Source organism: Delphinus delphis, chromosome 3 (genome assembly GCF_949987515.2).
Source record: "Delphinus delphis chromosome 3, mDelDel1.2, whole genome shotgun sequence".
Taxonomy (NCBI): Eukaryota; Metazoa; Chordata; class Mammalia; order Artiodactyla; family Delphinidae; genus Delphinus; species Delphinus delphis.
In genome coordinates, this window is record NC_082685.1 from 50604068 (window position 1) to 50624077 (window position 20010).

At 36.5% G+C, this 20010-nt stretch overlaps 2 protein-coding genes across 9 annotated transcripts in view; one reads left to right on the forward strand and one right to left on the reverse strand.

Annotated features, from left to right (window-relative positions):
* The first annotated feature begins 2331 nt into the window (after positions 1-2331).
* On the forward strand, positions 2332-3603 carry GPR151 (G protein-coupled receptor 151). Its single transcript, XM_060006866.1, has one exon. It carries the CDS (start codon positions 2332-2334, stop codon positions 3601-3603), a length of 1272 nt encoding a protein of 423 aa, XP_059862849.1.
* Positions 3604-6720: 3117 nt separating this feature from the next.
* Positions 6721-20010, reverse strand: part of TCERG1 (transcription elongation regulator 1) — a 60405-nt gene continuing 47115 nt past the window's right edge. For 4 of the 8 annotated variants that reach the window (XM_060008600.1, XM_060008599.1, XM_060008595.1 and 1 more), the window contains 7 exons: positions 18326-18476; positions 14014-14178; positions 13570-13752; positions 11424-11603; positions 10650-10733; positions 9239-9339; positions 6721-8043 (listed from right to left, as the gene is read on the reverse strand). In XM_060008600.1, coding sequence (XP_059864583.1) covers positions 7842-8043; positions 9239-9339; positions 10650-10733; positions 11424-11603; positions 13570-13752; positions 14014-14178; positions 18326-18476 — 1066 coding nt within the window. In that variant the 3' untranslated portion in view covers positions 6721-7841. Of the gene's footprint in view, positions 8044-8320; positions 8415-9238; positions 9340-10649; positions 10734-11390; positions 11604-13569; positions 13753-14013; positions 14179-18325; positions 18477-20010 lie in introns of those variants that run through there. The other 4 variants (XM_060008597.1, XM_060008596.1, XR_009518947.1 and 1 more) reach the window with 3 other exon arrangements.

The following is a 20010-nucleotide window of genomic DNA, read 5'->3' on the forward strand; positions in this document are numbered from 1 at the left end:
TGAATATGCTATCAAGAAAGATCAAAATAACTTGAATTCATAATGTAAATAACAAAAATTCATATGATGTAATTCTTCTTTTAGGTTGGCTAAGTTACACTTATCCTTTAAATGGAAACGATGTTAAAACAAAGAGCAGATACAAGCTACATATTACATTTGTCAAATACCTAGATGCACAAGTGCTGATATATCAAAAGACAAACAGAAACTTGGATTGGTTAATGAGGGTTGCCAAAGGAGAGAATTCCTTTTTGCTACAAGCACATAGTCTCATTTTGATTTTTATATCTAATGATAATCCAGGAAGAAAACTCAAAAATTCATTTCCAATTCTCAAATGGTTCAGAAAACAATACATATGTTTATGTGTGTATATATATGCAAGTAAGTGTGTGTGTGTGTGTACAGTGTGCACACAAACTGTTAATAATTAGAAAATCAGAATGAAGTGTATAGGATAATTCTTTGTACTATTCTTGCTTTTTTTTTTCCTATAAGTTTGCAATTATTTCAAAACAAAAAGTTAGAATCAAACTTTCATGCTGTTAAAACCTCCTTGAATCATTTAGCTTTTTGTCTTCTGTATCTTCAGGAGCCTTGAGCATGCCAAGTTTATAAGCCCTAATGTAAAGTAGTATTTGTTTTCTGGTCCTGAACTCATCTCTTCTACATACATCAGGTAGGACTGGCTCTGCTGTAGCCTATAATTCACAAAACATTCATTTGCTCTAAGTAGTACTCAACGTGTTTCTCTGCATACTGCCCCCCCACCACCGTTTGCCTTCCTAGAAGATGGTGTGGGCCTCTTCACCCTCAAAAGTGGTTCTATTGAAGCTTAAGGATATTTCATTGTCCACAGCAGTAACTGGGGGTTACCACGAATTGCTGGGACAAGACATTACCCCCGTTTACTGTTCCATAGATACAGCTACTTCCTACAGGGAAAGGGAAAGAAAACAGAAAAGGTAACCCAGCACCACGGACAGCTTTCCTAATATTCACTACGTTTTTATTGAGTCAATACTTATTTGTTGAGTTCCGGGTCTTTGGGGAGATTTTAAATGTAATCCTTAGTTTCCAGAGAAAAACTGGTGAAAGCAGTTAGAACCAGAGCTCAGTCGTCAGACTCTGAGCTCAGCACACTTTCCATTATATGACACTAAGCATTTCTGATTCAGCACAGAGTAGGACACAAAATCCTTTCAATTCCACAAACCCTTTTGCCTGAACAATTCCAGCTCCTCTGACCTCCTCCAGAGTATCCTTCCACTGCCCATTATAAAATTTCAAGACTGGTTCTAGAATCATTTTATCCAAGAAGATTTTCTTTTCCCAACTTTAAAATGTCATTTTCTTTAAAATCTCGTAAATGTCTTCTGCATAGAAATTATTTTCTTTTTATTTCACTTGTCAGTAAATCCTTTAGGAATTCTCTCTGAAAAGAAGCCTAATTCATCATTTGGTTGCTTTAATCACCATCACTTGTTTAAGAGTCTTATTAGTATGTAAACTTGTTCTAATGCAGTGCTCCGAAATACCTCTAAGAAATTCGCAATAGACTAAACTTAGAGTAATCCATAATTAGATTTTTTTAATAGGACTTCTCACCAGTAGCTTTTTTTCATTATCTAGCTCTGTGTGTTTGACCTCAGCCAGCCGTTGATGGGGCTGAAGTGGTGGTGAGGGTTTGGTAAAAGAAGAGGAAGCTCATCCCTGCAGAAGGGAGGGGGAAAAGCAGTGTTGGTTCTTCCTTTAAAAATGTGGTTCCCCCAACCCGCATCATCATCATCCCCTGGGAACTTGTTAGAAATGCACATTTTAGGGCCCTTCCCCAGGCCCGCTGGATCAAGCCACGCAGGTGATTCTAATACGTCCCTAAGTGTAAAGGACTTGCTTATTCAGATGTGGTGTTTGCTGTATTACAGACGGAGGTCTAGCTTTAGAAACAGCTAGTTGAAAATAATTGCCTTAACTGGCTCTAGTGACCCCCCAGGAACATAACTCACTTACATGTATGTTCTCCGCATTTATCATTGATGGGTATATTGGGGAGTTTTTTTACTCCAAAGAGCTGACAATCTGATATTAGACTTGCTAATGAGCAGCAACCATGCTCTCCTGCTGCTTGTCACTCAGTGCAGGCAAGAAATAGCACACGCAGCAACGAGCAGAGAAGAGTCAAACTTCTTCCACAGTCTGCTCTCAGGAAATAAGCAAGAGGAGGGTCCAGAGGTGTCAGTTGACACTGACGATGACGTATTTACTTCCTACACAAAAGAGCCAAGGCAGAAAGGCAAATAGAAGCTAACTTCTGCAAGTAGAAGCTGGATGGAAAGGGGTATGCTGACAGCTGCCTTGGCAGACTCCAACTCCAGCACCATGAACGGGTCCTTTGCTCACCTCCACTTTGCCGGTGGGTACCTGCCCTCTGACTCCAAGGACTGGAGGACCATAGTCCCAGCTCTCTTGGTGGCTGTCTGCCTGGTGGGCTTCGTGGGGAATCTGTGTGTGATTGGCATCCTCCTCCACAGTGCTTGGAAAGGAAAGCCATCCATGATCCACTCCCTGATTCTGAATCTCAGCCTGGCTGATCTCTCTCTCCTGATGTTTTCTGCACCTGTCCGAGCTACAGCATACTCCAAAGGTGTTTGGGATCTAGGCTGGTTTGTCTGCAAGTCCTCTGACTGGTTCATCCACACATGCATGGCAGCCAAGAGCCTGACAATCGTTGCAGTGGCCAAAGTATGCTTCATGTATGCTTGTGACCCAGCCAAGCAAGAAAATATCCACAACTGCACCATCTGGTCAGTGCTGGCAGCCATCTGGGCTGTGGCTAGCCTGCTACCCCTGCCAGAATGGTTCTTTAGCACCACCAGGCATCACGCAGGTGTGGAAATGTGCCTCATGGATGTACCCGCTATGGCCGAAGAGTTCATGTCAACGTTTGGTAAGCTCTACCCTCTCCTGGTATTTTGCTTTCCGTTACTCTTTGCCGGCTTTTATTTCTGGAGAGCTTATGGCCAATGTCAGAAACGAGGAACTAAGACTCAAAATCTTCGAAGCCAGATGCACTCAAAGCAACTCACAGTGATGTTGCTGAGCATTGCCATCACCTCCGCTATTCTGTGGCTCCCTGAATGGATAGCGTGGCTGTGGATGTGGCATCTGAAGGCCGGAGGCCCGGCCCCACCGCAAGGTTTTATAGCCCTGTCTCAAGTCCTAATGTTTTCCATCTCTTCAGCAAATCCTCTCATTTTTCTAGTGATGTCAGAGGAGTTCAAAGAAGGCTTAAAAGGCTTATGGAAATGGATGATAACAAAAAAACATCCAACTGCTTCAGAGTCTCAGGAAACACCCGCTGGTAACTCACAGGTCCTTCGTGACAATGTTCCATCTCCAGAATCCCCATCATCCATCCCAGAGAGAGAGAAAACTGGCTCTCCCTCATCCAGCAAAGAGAAGGTTGAGAAGGCAGAGATTCCCATTCTCCCTGATGTAGAGCAGTTTTGGCATGAGAGAGACACAGTCCCTTGTGTACAGGACAATGACCCTATCCCCTGGGAACACAAAGATCAAGGGACAGGAGATGGTGATAAATAGTTTCAAAGCAAAACAAATTGCGATACTGTTATTTATTTGTAATGCTGCTAATCAGTATTGTTGACTTTGCCATAACATAACAAAATTACCATTAGGAATTACAAAAATGCTTCGCAGTCTGCATTTCCAAAATGTGCAATTTGGTAAGTAGGACACCGTATTAGAATAACTATGTTATAACCTGGTTATCCAAAGAACTAACTGTGTTGTTTGAAGATGCTTCTGTCACAAGTGATTAGAAAGGCCAGCTGTTTTGTCACTTGTCCACAATCGCTGTTTTAATGGGTAGTCCTTAGGACCAGCCATGTACTGGCTGGAGTGGAGCTTATCTGTCAAAGGTTCAATCTCTTTACGTTTAGTTTCTTCCTGAACCTGCTAACTCTAACTTCACCTATCAAACCTTACTGCACATAACCAGAGCTCAAAATCTACTTCTACTTGAGATTTTTAACACATAAATTTTAATGAGTTATCTTCATTTGCTTAAGAAATGTTCATTTACTTGATGAAAATCCATACAGAATTTCCATGACTGAAGGTTGAAGAATAAGGAACATCACCTTATTCCAATTCTGGGCTAATTTCAAACCATGGCTTATTCTGGCTAAGTTTAAGTAAATTCAGACTTTGCCTTATACTAAAATCTGCTTCACTGATCTTTTTAAAGCACCTCTGTGAGTCTTCAGTTTCTAAGTCTGGGGATTTTAGCAGCCTATCATGATATTCTATATTCTGATTTTGAGAAAGAACTTAATAACCACCCTTAATTCTCTTCCCAATTAACTCCTCTTCCAAAGAGTAGCAGGAGACAATCTTCTACAAGCTGAAATCAATGTTTCTCCCAAAATCTTCTTTCTCTCAAGATAAACTATAAGCTATGTTATGGTTAACCATACCATTATGGTTAATGATAAAGGTATTAATTGGTGAATGTAACCCTCAAATATAAAGATGATCATCTTTTTTGTTAAATGAGCATTAAACATAGCCCTAACACTGAACATGAACTGTGCCCAACTTTTAAAATACCTCCGGGTTTTTAAGTTACAAAGACTATCAAGAGTAACCCAAGGTGGGGTGGGGGTAGGGAGTGGGGGAAAAGAGAGAGAGGAAGAAAGGGAGGGAGGAAGAGAGAAAGAGAGAGTTAGCATGGAAAAGAGAAAATTCAATGGACACAAGACAGAGAATCTGGGTAATAGAAAACAAGGCAATGCAGAAAAAGCAATAAAATTAAATTCTGTGTTCCAAAACGTATTACCAGTATAATTTGAATAACAAGCAATAACTGTTCCATTTACAGCATGGTAAAGCATACCCAATAAAGCAATGATGATGATAACATTTCTTCCCCTATTAAATATAATAAAGACATTTATCCATGATTCTTGGTTACTCTAATGGAATTCTGGGATATTTTCACTGAGGGGTTCTCTCTGAAAAAAAACAAAAAAACTGCATTTAGGGCAAGCAGTGGAGAAAATATAAAAATATGCTGTGGATGGAATTTTTTTTAATGTACAGTCTGTGGGTTTTTTGGTTTATTCTTTATAAATGGTCATGATTTGCTTTTTTAACACAGAAGGTAAGGCTTTTTGCCTTGGTTCATAACATATTTCATTTTAAGGCTCACAAGAGCACATACAGTTAATCCAAGTACCTAAAATACTGTCTTGTGAGACAATAGTTATGTAATTGGATTACCTTTAAAACTGTGATGAACTATTTGAATTAAAGATTTCTATGTTCATTATCTATAGTAAATGCACGATGTAAGCTTTCACTGTGTGACATTTTAACTTGTAAACAAATAAAAACAATTATGTTTTACTTCAGATAGTTTTGGAGACTTAAAGCTGTCTTTGTTTTGAATGCTGCTTTCGAAATCATCATTGCACAAGGGGGCTTTACAGGGAGGTCAGACCTTAACACTTGCACAGGTATCAGCACGCCAACAAACCATGTATTTTTAAAGAGCTTGCTGATAAGCTCCAGATCAAAATGAAGATATTGAAACACAATGTAATTACAATGACCCTGTCATTAAGAACCTAATGGGGGGTAGGGGGGATAAATTAGGAGTTTGGGATTAATATACACACACTACTGTATATAAAACAGATAAACAACAAGGGCCTACTGTATAGCACAGGAAACTATACTCAATATCTTATAAGGTTAAATAAGGGAAAAGAACCTGAAAAAGTATATACATATGTATAACTGAATCACTCTGCTGTTACCTGAAACTAACATGACACTGTAAATCAACTATACTTCAAGTAAAAAAAAAAGAACCTAATATACAAAGTCCTCACTCCCTTTAAGAAATCTGCATAGAAAAGTTTGATTTACACCTTACGTGAAACATTAATCCCAAATACTTTACAGCAAAAGTAGGAAATTAAAATAGGTATCACCAAACCATTTTCTTCACACTTTTCTATGGTGAGAAATGGAACATAGTGAGTATGCAAACAATATATGTGGAATTCAGAATAACAAAATAAAGCATTCTAGAAACTTCACCTTTGTAGGACAGTCCTATTCTATAATAGTTGTGTTCCTTTGGGCACGCATTTTGTTTCACTTCTGACAAGCTTCAAAATCACTCAATGGATTTATTAAAAAAAAATCCTGTTAATTACCAATTTTATAGGTTAGACTTCAGTCAGATAACCCACTCCAGGTTTCTACATATAGAACTCACATCATCTCTGTGGTGCTTCATCATATATTTAAGCTAAGCACTAAGTCACAGAGATATGACTGTATTTTTGTATGTGTGTGATGCATGTCTGGGTCCGTACGCATACAACAAATATAAATATCGTCGCTTTTTTTAGGTTTTGTTGCAATCATAGCAGGTGTGAGGTAACAGGGAAAACAATTTATCCTGTTAACATATTTTTCTTAAACATTTTATTTATGTGGTAACTCAAACTAGGAATCTATGAAGGAATGAAATAGAGGGATCTTTTTAAACTGGGGAGGTAAAGCTAGAAAGAGCACTTGGGAATCAAAGGTAAGTTTCACGGTATGATGTGCATGACACACTGAAAGGAGTCCAAAAAGGCATTCATCATCAATATGTTAATATAAAAGACAAAAACAAGAAAACAGACAAAAATCAGCATCTTCTTGCTATGAAGCAATAAGATACTGCTAAGAGACTGAGCACCAAAATGGTTCTTCAAACTCCTTCCCTTTTATGATGCAGGCAATTTATTATATTCAAGCCTTTTAAAATGATGAGATTTTCAAAATTTAAACTTTCTTTGTGCCAAATTACATTTGCTGCTGCTTTTAAGAACAGGTTTAAAAGTATTTATAAATTATATAACAATAATCATATACAATCCATGTATATAAAAAGGGTTGGTTTATTGTAGTTCAAATACATAAACTGAACATTCAAACATCTTAAAATTAAACTTTAGAAACAAAAATTTAACATTCAAATAGGAGTACAGTTTACAGGGAACACCCAAGAAAGGTAATTTGTTGTCTAATCCAGAATATTGATAAAGATCACTTAATGGTGAATAAAATGTTTTTAACCAGCAGTCCTAGTCTGGTCAACATGTTAGTTATGACCGTGGTTCCATACCTGAGAAGAAATTACTAAATAAATCTTCTCTTAGGCTAAACAACAAGACTTGGCCTATAATTCAAAGGGGATAATCAAAGCACATAAGTGAACAAATAAAACTAAAGTGTTCTTTAGAGACAAAGGTAAAAGTATGTCCATTATAATAATCTTAGCCTCTGGAAGATAAGAATTCAATTTTCAGTGTTTTGTCTTTTACCCGCTTTAAAAAACAAAATCAAAACAAAACAAACCCCAACTTAGGTTTTTTTGGAGTCTGTGGTATCTGCATCTTGCAAGTTCAAACCACAAATGCTCTTACGTCTTGCATGTATTATAACACTGCTAGAAAGAACGTCACCAAAAGTCACTGACTTCCACACCTCATAAAAGGATAATTTTTTAGCTTCAAGATTTTAGATTTACTAGAGACAGCCTATATTTGAGTATGCAAGTCAGTCATGCCACACAAAGAAAAGCATAAATATTTCCAAAGTGTTCTCTGTTCAGAAACTGTTCATGGATGCTTCTCCTTCTGTTCATCAGATGGTTTTGCAATAGTTTGACTAATGCACATACATGTAAAAACCTGAAAATTGGCTCATGCAAGCGTTTTGAATTAACAGACACCCCTGTGGAAGAGTATTCAGAATTATTTTGTTGATCGTCTTGTGGGCTCTGATGCTGTGGGAGGTGGGGGTGGACCCCGGCGATCCAGGTCATCCACATATGCCACAATCAGTTTGCGCCTCTCCTCTGGCACACAGTCTAGTACTAGATACCGTTTGTCATTCTGCAAAATTTTTTCTACATCTTTCAGGTGCTGATCAGATTCCTGGATTAGCTTTTTGGATCTGAAATAAGAAAAGAAGTCCAAGAATTACTGACTGCTGTTCATAGGTCTTTCAGAAATGAGCTGGAAATGTCCATCTAGTTCCTAATTGTGTTTCCATTTTTTTTTTTTTTTTTTTTTTAAGAAAAATTCACTGCAGTGGTCACCTTTGTAAGTCGCCTCAGCAAAGACTCCAAGGAGTGAAAGGGCCTCAGAAGCTGAATTACCCTCCCACCCCTACTGGTGGTCCCTCCAGATCAGGGCTGAGGGTGGGTGGGTAAATCTTGCCCGTGCTGTACCTGTTCTGTGGATGAACAGAGGACTTCAGTCTGCGGGGCTGCCAATCCCAGCATCTTTCACAAGCTTTCACTTTCACATCTTTCACTAAATTAACTATAAAAATGTAGAAAGAAGTCTTACTTCACATCTAATTTAAAAGCCCAAGCTGATGCAAAACATTAAGGATCCTGACCAAAAAATCCAATCACAAAATACCTAAAAACCACACCCTCAGCACTATCTATCCTCCCGTGCACATACCCTTCATTAAGATATTTCAAATTTTTCTCTTAAAAGAAGAAAAGCTGGAGCATGAAACAAAAATGGTTTCCTGCATACTGATTGCTAAGCAATGTAAAATTGTTCTCCCGATGACAACTTGCTGGGGGTGGGGAACTACTGGGTATGTTACAGAGAAAATTTGTTTTAAAGCTCTGATTTTATAATTTAAAGTTTTAATTTAAAAGTATCCAGCAAACTGCTTTCCTCTGAGAAAAAATGTTTTTGCTGAGCTCAAATAAGATGATTTCAAGCTTTAGAATGAACACTGAATAGTCTTCAGAGGAGGCAAAGATAATTGATAGTGAAAGATTTTTTTTTTTTAAGTCTCTTCATGAAATACAATTCTTATATATTTGGAAATACTTCTAAAAAAGCAGTGAAGTGAAAACAAAAGTATGTTTAAAAACTGGATGGGTGGGTAACACAAAATAAGAATTAACATCTGGGCCCTTTCTTTGAAAAAAAAAAGAGAAAAAAGAAAGAAAAAAGGTAAGGGTAGATATGGGCTGTATTCAGTCTTTGATAAAGTTGCCTTCTTCTTATTCCTAAAAATTAATAATGTCAACATGTGTGTGAATGCAAAGTATGCTTTGGCCATCAGAGTAAGGACTAGTAAAGACAATGACTGCTGATATGAAACATTTCATTGCACACACCTATATGTTATAAATTTGGTCTCTTTCAAAAGCGTCCTGAAGTCAGCTTTGGCTGTGATGTATTTGTCTCTGATGTATTCTTCAAATTCTCTTTGTTTTTTCTGCAAAAAGACAATGAGATTAGGGGGGAAAATTCTACTAATTCCAAAATTAGTATCAATTATTTATTAAACAAGTAACCTGTAAGTCACGACATAAAATAATTCAGAAGAGAAAGGAAATAAGGTATGTTCTATCCATGTAACATTCATTAAAAAGGAAAATCTGCAGTGTACATTTTTAAGGGAAAAAGCAAGAATGAGAAACCATATAATATATTAGTAGTAGCTAAAACTTCAGGGCTTGCTATGTGCTACACTGTGCTGAGGGTTTTATAAGATATCTCCTTTACCCTTCATAACAACCTCAAGGGGTAGACACTCTTAAAAATAAGGAAATTAAGGGTTAAATGTGCATTCCTAAAGACTGTATTTATATCTTCAAGCACAAAAATAATGTGGCATAATTTATAAGATAATGCTCAGAACTTTAAAGTTCAACTGAGCGTTTAGCTCAGTAAGGGAGCTTTGTAAGGGAATAGCAAAGTATAAACTCTGAGCTTTAAAAAAAAAAAAAAGACCTTATTATCAATTCTAAAAATCAGAAAAGTTAGAGACTGAGACTGGTTCTCTCAGCTATCCATCTACCACTCTTTTCCAACCACGTATATTTTGCGGTCCACACATCTAAAATTCCACCTAATGGAGTAGGAGGGGGAAGAATATTAGATCATGGGCTATTTGGACTCTAGACCTAGAGAAACGAACCAGGACAGAATGATGGGAAGAAGGAACATATGAAGGCTGAGGGACAAAATGGACTGGAATAAGCTACACTTTCCTTGACATCATTCACTATTTCAGACCCTTGGTGAGTTCTTCTCCTACACAGGAGCCAGAGTGCACCAGAAGAGAGCTCAGCTTCTACAAACCTCACACATCTGAGGTTCCCCTACTCCAAAGTCTCTGGAGCATATAAGAACTAGAGATCATGTTATGTTTTTTTGCTAGCGTGGCTGTAAGAGTCAAGCACTTTGATAGCCTGGTACCAACTGCCAGGCTGAATAATATCTATCTAGTGGGACCTGACTATACAATAAATAAAAACTATAGCTTCATTAGTCTCTTAGAAGATCCCAAAACACAGGCTTAACCCCAAGGATTAAATTTTTAAAGTTCCTCTTGTGCTGTCTTATTAATATACTGTACAAGAAAGAAAATATAAACTTGAAATTCAGATTTATTTCTCATACACTTAAAAGTTATTCACTTAAAACCATCAACTTCATTTCAGTCAAGATATTAATGCTGCTGATTAAGCACCCAATTAATATTTATAAACTGAAAGCAAATCTCAGACAAAATTTTCTTACCCTGTCACTGGAGGAGAACTTAATGCACCGAGGATCTTCCTTAATGATTTTTTTTACTTCTTTCCACGTGGATGTTAAGGTAATCTTTGAAAGACAAGTGAATAAAAAACATAAATAGAACTCACTTTTATCGAGGGGATCAAACTGCAGCACATATGGTACATAACATTACACTGACCTGCAATCTCTTGTAATGCCCAAGCATAACTGGACTAAGTTAGGGACAGGGAAGCAGCTTTAATGCAATTTCTTTTTGTTGGCTTGCCACAAGAGTTATGTTCATGGCCATACTTTCAAGATGACCTAAGACAATCACCTGCAAACCCTGTATCTCCATGGGCAACATCGTAACTTCTGAAGAAACCATCACCAAAGAGAGATCAGATAATAGGAGCAAAACCTGAACGGAGGGTACAAACTGCCAAACAAGAGGGCCACAGTACCAAATTGAAAATGGAGCAAAAGAAGGAATCTATTAACTCTATCATCAGGAAGCATCAATGATCACACACAGCTAAGGACATATGGAATTACTAAGGGAGCATATACAAACTTAAAAACTGCAAAAGGAAGTAACTTCTAAACAGTGAAAGTACCATCAACATTTTACTTAAGCAAACAAACAAAAAAATCAGAGAAGAAAGTGTCATAAAACCCATGAACTCCAGTAATGGGTCTAAAGAGAATGACATTAAAAGTCATATCAATGTTTTACTTTGGGAATTATTAACAAAGATTCACCTAGATTAAAGTAGAAAAGTAAGAGCCGCTTACTGCAGAAGTTTCATCCAAAAGTTGCCTAAAGTGCTCCCTCTTCTTTTTGGTAAGTGCTTCAATGTGTTCATTAAAAAGCTTCTCTTTCTCCTCTCTTTCCAACAAGGATCCAGATTCCCAGCGGTGATCTTTCCGAAGAGTCCTCCGAGTATCAGACCAGGACACATCTGAAGAACGTACCTAAAAAGAGAGAATGGTATCTATCACCAAACAGACTTACCTTTTCATTATTTCATCAATAAAAGACTCATGTATTTGGTTTAGGAACAATACACTTAATAAAAGAAGTTTCTGATGACTCCATCTTAGTCAAGCAGTCACTGAACATCTACTTCTTTAAGCCAGAAATCTCACCTCCCAGAGCTCACCTAAGTTATGTAGTATGGGTTTAGAGGTGGCAAGGATGAAGAGAAGATATCTCCCATCAACCGTGGTCCCTAAGAACTTTAAGTACCTAGGTACCTACTGAACATCTTACCAACTTCTGTTAGTAGTAGAAATGGATATAAATAAAAGAGGAAATATACCATCTCACAGCACAAGCAGCTCACCAGATAAAAAAATTTTTTCTTGAGCTCAATCGGGACTTAACAACATTTATCAAGCACCTAAAACCATGTCAGGTGAACACTGAACTTGGCACTGGGAATACTAAATAAATAACACAGTTATGTCTTCCTTCAAAGGGCTTACTTTTTGTAGGGAAGATAAAGAACTGCACTAACATGTAGTAAGTGCTGCAAAGGCATATGCTGAGCACAAGTTTGGTAAATGGCAACAGTGAGATCAAATCTGCCCAGATGGGTCAGGATCAGCCTTACAGAGAGATACTTGAGTGTGCTCCTCAAGAATGACAAAGTTTGCCACTGTGGTGGGAAATTTAAAAGCATTATAGGGCTTCCCTGGTGGCGCAGTGGTTGAGAGTCCGCCTGCTGATGCAGGGGACACGGGTTTGTGCCCCGGTCCAGGAAGATCCCACATGCCACGGAGCGGCTGGGCCCGTGAGCCATGGCCGCTGAGCCTGCGCATCTAGAGCCTGTGCTCCGCAACAGGAGAGGCCACAACAGTGAGAGGCCCGCGTACCGCAAAAAATAATAATAATAATAAAAAAATAAAAACATTATAGGTGGAGGGATTGGCATGTGTAATGGTAGCATTCATTAAACTAAGTATGGTTCATTAAAGGTAAGTTCAGCAAGGCTACAGCTTAGGGGGCAAGAGAGGAAACCAGAGGATAAGGTAATATGAAGGTAGGGAGTCAAGGAATGAACAGTTTCTTATATTATGCTAAGGAGCCTGAATTTGAAATGTAGGGAACTTCCAGAAGTAGGGAGGACCTTTACCTTCTTCAAGTAACAGGGAGAGTGACAAAATCATCAGATTTGCTTTTTACAAAGACTTCTGTGATTGCAATAAAGAGGATGAATTTGGGGGAAGCAGAGGCAGAGACAGAAAACAAGAAACAACTGTAATTGCCCAGAGAACAGAAAAAAGTCATTGAAAACAGATCAGCAGAAGCAAGGGAAGAAATCAGAAGAAGCAACAGGAGTGATGAGAAGAGCTTTCTTGAAAGAAAGAAAAGAAACAGGAGGAGAGACAGTGACGAAGAGAAGAAGAAAAAACAAATAGAACAGCAGAGTGGTCTGGGGGCATTCGGTGTAGGGACAAAAAACCCTACCTACCTCAACAACCCTGGATAATACAGGAGGATTTTCAAAAAAATCCCAGGAGTCAGTAAACCTCCAGTCCTACATTCCATACCATCTACATGTACAATAACTGATCATCACAATGATGACCCAAATCATCTAAAGATGAACTCATGTTCAGCACACTTTATTACTATGACATGCAAGTGTGTGATGATTTAAGATGACTTCATCAAGGATAATTTTTTAAAAAGCTTTGAGACTAAAAGACCATGAATTTTTATACAAAACATCAAACCTCTGAAAATTTTAAATAACTAGGGTTTTCCTATTCTAATGGTGTTAATACCAAGTACTCAATTTTAAAATACTTCATAGGTAACTTACTAAATTATATCTCTGAGTCAATTTAAAGAATATTAAAATGTCCACTAATAAGGTAATGTAATAGATTTCTAACATCCAGTACTTCAGAGAAAAAAGCAAAAGAGTAATACCATATCAGACAGAAGAGCCTTGAAATTCTGGATAGCTTCTTCTCGTTTGTGCTGTTCTCTCTCTCGATCTATTTCTTTTGTTTGTTCTGAACGAGCCTTCTGCACCTCTCTTTCTCTTTCTCGGAGGCTTGCCTCAATGCGGGCTTGCCTTTCAAGCTCCTTTTCTTTTTCTGAGTCTAAATTCTGTAAAAGTGAAATTACATTAACCTTCTTACTAACTCCATCAAAATATGCCTCCACAGAATAACTAGTTGGCCAAATACAAAATTTCAAACCTAGTTTTTAACCAATATACCTAAATACTCATTTCAAAGTCAACTACTAGAGAGTATTAGGAATACCAACAAGAAAAATTCTAAACCCAAAACAGTAGCAAATGGCTTTACACTGCAATTAAGAATTTTACTATTCCATGGTTACTATATGAGTAAACACAATGGTTACCTTGGCTATTTTTTCAATGTACTGTTTGAAAAGGTCTTCTCTCATTGATGAACTATCCACTGCTTTGTAACGTGGATCACTTTCTACTTTGTCTTTTACTTTGCTCCATCGAGACTGACTGTCCAAGTGATGATTAGATAATAGTTCAAAGAAATCTGATTTTATCTGTATTTCAAAACAGGTGTGAGGTGGGAGGAAAACAATATGCCGTAAGAAATTCCTCATATATAAATGTTTACAACTAGAAAAAAAGTTCACTTACCTTAAAGATGAGAATAACTTTTTTAATGCAGTTAGAGCAGAATTTTAGTAAAAAAGAATATCAGAATTGCTCTTTTATGAGAAATATAAAAATCAATACACATATAGGCTCTCATTTAAAATCTACCAAATTCAAAATAAATCATATCCTTCAATGAAATTATTCAAATACAGAAATAACTTTTTTAGGTTGTTTATAACTTCTGATCTCAGAACTGTCATGTTTTTATGAAGAATATGAATTTGCCATAAGATTCAGGCTTATGAACTAATGGCAAAAATACTTTAACATCAAGATAGCAAGAATATTTTAAAGAGCAGATGAATAAAACTGTTTGTTAAAATTAATAGGGGAATTTAGAAACAGTTGAGCACAAAGAGCAAGTTTTATTCATTACAAATCTGAAACTATACTGTCAAATGTGTAAAAACAAACAAAAAATAAACTTTTATATTTTGGTTTTAAAAAAGAGCAATGTTTTTACCTTTATATATAAGAAAATTATAGAATTTCTATGGTCATAATTAGTCATTTCTTAAAAAAACACTATATTCAGATTTCCTGTGCTCTTTAGCCATTAAACATGTATGGCTTCACCAGAATGTGTCAATGAAATTAACGTTCTTAACAAATCAAGTACCAAGCTAGTAACATTATACTAAAGGTATTAAATAATATTAACCTTTTAGTGTCAACGTATACAATACTTAGAACGTCTCTTCCAAATTCTTAAAACTGGAAAAATTTGTTAGAATTGTTAAAAATTTTACTTTAATAAGAGAAAAATTTTACTTTAATAATATTTTTATAAGAATAAACAAGGCATTTGTCTTTATGCACTTTGAGGACCTCTTCTAAAATTCAGTCTCATTTAAATTATTATGTACTGCTACCAGGGAAGACATCCGAGGTAGCTAAAGTCATTTCAACAGAGGATTCTGACCAGGTCAAGAACCTCTCCTCCCCATAGGAAGTAAACATGCTACCTTCCTACCTGACCAAGGGAGTGAGAAATCAGAAATGGAATCAGAATTTCTGTGTGGGCACAAAATAAATGAATCATTCCTTCTGCCTATTCCAACTCTCTCACTTCTCGCTGTAACCTCATTTCTCCTAATAGAGGATTAAAAGGGAGGTAGATGTCCTTTCTAGAAAACACTTGTAAGGTTATAAAAAACAGAGCTTCTGCATTAGAGAACTTTTTAAAATATGAGCTATTCAGCTGTGGATTTCTTCACTCACCTAACTTGGCTCTTGACTGTTAGGATTAATGAGAAATAACTCATAAGCCCAATATTTCTAGATGGCAATAAACAAACTATACTTGAGGTAGCGATGTAACACAACTTTTCTGTTCATCTGTCTAACTTTGTATCTGACACAATGAACACCAAATTCCCAGATGCATGGGATAACTAGAAGGCAAAATTTACGTTAAATAAAACATGTAAGCTGCATCAAATAGGAATCTTTCTAAGCCATAAGAATTCACATTAACTTAAAAATATTTCAAACATTAGACATGAAGCCTATAAATATCATATAGTTTAAAAAATATATGGTGTATAAACAAGTGAACTTTAAATAAAATTTAACTTCTTTCACTGTGGATATTACCATGACAGGCTACAAATGGCTTACTGAAGCTTTTTTTTTTTTTGAAGCTGCTTTTTATATGAGAAGAATTATTTAACAACTGCATAAATGTCAATTTCCATTAGCAACAATTCAAGGTCCTACTGTCCATATTTTCTTCTCTCCAAAAATGGAAGTACCTTACCAACTAAGCTGTTTAGTTAAAAAGGGAGAAATAGTTTCCTCAGCCAAATGTACTGAAACAAAAATTGCTCAGCAGCTAATTCAAAAGAGAGGGAAGAGAGAAAAATGCCAACTTCATAAGAGGATTAACTCCATTATATGCAACTTCAAATCTGTTGTTCCAAAAAATAAATCATTTGAAACACAATTTAATAAAAATTGGTTATAATAATAAACTATAATCAAATAAACAAAAACTAGAGGGTAGCTACTTTGGTAAACAAAATAATCCAGTAAAACAGCTTTGGGGGCATTTTTTATTAAACTACCAGTGAAAAGCTACATGAAAATGATGATTGCACCCTTTAGCTTGAAAATGCCTACTAAAGGGAAAAAAGGATTTCACCAAAAGTCAATGCCCTTCACAGGTTTTTGACTCAGCAAGTAATTACCTTTAAATTTTTACTATTCAGCTATTGATTCAACTCTCTCAATGTTACAAAGACCAGTTAGGAATCTTAAGAACAAAGAAACTCCAATATACCAGTTTATTATTCAATTACACACAGATAAAATGCCATTTTTAAAAAACGTACTGCCGATATACTTCATAAGAATAAATACACAGTGAAAGTCATGAAATGATAAAACTTCACTAACCAGATACTTCTCAAAATGTAAGTATAAAAAGTACATTTAAACCTTTATAAAGATTTCTGCTTTCATAAGCTAGTTAGTAATTGATTTTGTATTCTTTAAACTGGCTGAGAAAGTTTTACTTCGGTAATTTCCTTTTTTTTCAATGTAATAGTACAAAGATAAACCTTTAATTTAGAGAATTCAAATTTTACAATCAAAAGAAAGTAAAGCTGAATATATTAAGTTCATTTAGATGTAATGTCTATTTAATTTCTTATTTTAATTAACACATCCTGGGCACAACTCTCATTACTTCATAAGGAAAAAGACTAAAAAAAATGTAATGTACCGGAACTGTGGGAGGCTAAAGTGACCACACAGAGAGATATCAATTCTTTCCTCACTAGAGAATCCCATAATACTTTGCATAGCAGTGATTGACAGCTGTCAAACCAAACTGATTGACAGGCCACACAGCACAAAACTGTAAAGTCTACCCACTTGTTATAAAACAGAATACATAAAATAATTACCAAAAAAAGTGTTCAGAAAAAGAACATTAGTTACAAATGCAAAGAGAAAAACATTCAGTTTGTTTAAAAGCAATCATACAGTATCAATCATTTATTTACTTGGTTTTCTTTAAAAAAAATAGGTTCTTACTAAAAGTCAAAAGTAGCAAACAATTCATTGACATGATTCTAATTCAACAGTCAAAATGTTTATGCAGAGCTCAACCTTGCACATTTCCTCTGAGAAGCATAATCATTTACCAAAGACAGTCAACAGTGAAATAATTCTCGAAAAATCTACCTTGAAGCATAATAAATCAGATAATCAGGAAATTTCAGTTATTTCTGACAAAAGTTATTTCACCTAATACTGTTGCTATTTTCAATGAAAGAGGCTTCCTCCCAATAAGATTGGTGTTACTTCCATAACAACATTTCTTAATAGAATCTGTAATATTTTAACTTTCTAGAATAAGAGGCAATTTTAAATGTCAAGAATGATAAAGCTTCAGAGGTTCTTTTTCTCTATTCACAAAGCACACAGGGTCACTAAGGACAGTGGCTGCATGTTTTGATGGTTTACGCACCACTGGTGCCACCTCCCTACCAGTCTACCTCCTCAGTGGTGAGCTCCTCTCCACTCCTGACACCACTGTCAAATGACATTTGGAATTCATTAATCTTTAATAGCTGACCTTTAATTCTGATAAGCAATAATTCATATGTAAGCTATGTTTACTAAAAGATTAGAAAGTCACCAAAATGCTATCTTTTAGAGGGCAAAAAATATAAAGAAGCTTTTTGAAAAACTTAAATGTTACTACCTATAAAGAACCTTGAAATCTTAGCAGGTAGGCACCAGTGAATACATAGGCCTAATAACCACTTCTGGGTTTATTGGGCATCCTAGTATTAATAAAATTTAAGAAAATCTATGCAGCTTAGTGACACTACTAAAATGTATGCATTATTGAAGTGAAGTGATAATATAAACAACTGTAAAAGTTAACTTAAAAAGCTAAACAATAAATGTGGGTCCTGTTATGTATGCCCATGAATGAGATTAGAAACGCAGCCCCAGTTCAGTTCCTTCCCATTCACACTCCCATCAATCACACCAATGGAACTAAAACCATCTTACCTTCTCACCTCTGGTCTTCGAATCTTCTTTCTCTTTTTTCCTTGCAGCTGCCACAAATTCATTAAACAAGGCTTCTCGATCTTTCATCTTTTCAATTGCTTTGAATCTTGAATCTTTAGCATGCTTGGCTGCAAATTCACTAAAAGTAGCTCTGTAACAAAATGGCAAGTGTGCTAACTTTGGTAGAGCTTTTTCTACTTGTAGAAAGGTATAGCAGACGATACCATCTTCCCAGTAAGAATATGTGCCAACAAGACAATGAGTCCCAAATCTGCCTACAGAAAGGAGTGAAAGGGCTAAAGAGTGAAAATGTGGTTAGAGATCTGTATACTATCAGCATAGTGTTAGGGGGATAGACATCTGAGAGCAAAGAATTTGTGTACTTCAAGAGACTTAAAGAGTCCATCTATTTCCACCCTAAGATGAGGCTGAATTCTTGCTTCCATCCATGGTGGAGTAACTCTTATTGAATTAGCTCTCCTTCCATAAGCAACTATAAATCCAGACAAAATATATGAGGCAACTGATTTCAAGCAGTGGACAACAGGTAGAGTAAGACTGAGGTAAGAAGCCCCGTGGCACTGTGCCTCAGGACAATTTTCCAAAATGCAAAGAGGTAGAGTCCAAGCAGAGTACAGTGGTCCCAATGAGCTAGAAGCAGCAGAGATCAGAGTTTCGGTGCTAAAATGGCAGAGGAATAAGCTATAGAAAGAGGGTACTACCCCAGAAGAATACCATTTCGAAATCTCTCATGAATAAGTAGATAGCCAAGGCCAAGCTATAAAACAGCAGAAAGACCACTCCCGGTACCAAACTGCTACATGCTTAAGAGCAAAAAAGAGATACCAGACACTGAATAGTGCTGGAAAAAGAACAATATTAAGACAACAAAGCCCACAAAAGATCCACAAAGGAGACAAAGTAGGAAGTTTGACAAAAACTCCTTCCATTTTCTGAGATCCACACTAACAAAGCAGAAACTCAAACCTAAAATTAAAGTGACTGGCCTGCTAAAATAAGAATACACACTCTTGAGAGAAAGATAACAGATTCAAGTCTCTACCTATTATCCACAATTTCCAATATTCAATTAAAAATCACTAAACATACAAAGAAACATGGGCTCCATATGAAAAATTATTTTTAAGCCAATAGAAATTATCCCAGGATGCCCAGATGTTGTTTTAGGTACAGACAAATCCTTTAAAACTATTATAATTGGGCTTCCCTGGTGGCGCAGTGGTTGAGAGTCCGCCTGCCGATGCAGGGGACGCAGGTTCGTGCCCCTGGTCCGGGAGGATCCCACATGCCGTGGAGCGGCTGGGCCTGTGAGCCATGGCCGCTGAGCCTGCACGTCCGGAGCCTGTGATCCGCAACGGGAGAGGCCACAACAGTGAGAGGCCCGTGTACCGCAAAAAAAAAAAAAAAAAAAAAAAAAAAAAAAAACTATTATAATTATATTGGAAGAATTAAAAAATATGTTCAAAGACATGATCTTAATGGATGAACAATTAGGGAGTTCCAGCAGAGATATGGAAAATTAAGGTCTATGAGGGCTAATGAAACTAAGTATTAAAAAATTTCTTCATGAATAAAAGGCATTTATAATGCTTTCATATATTTGAATATATTTCACCTTACATAATAAGAATTCACTCTTATAATAAACACTCCCATATTTAGCA

Coding starts and splice junctions, on each gene's coding strand:
- GPR151 (XM_060006866.1), top strand. CDS start 2,332: ATGGAAAGGGGTATGCTGACAGCTGCCTTGGCAGACTCCAACTCCAGC.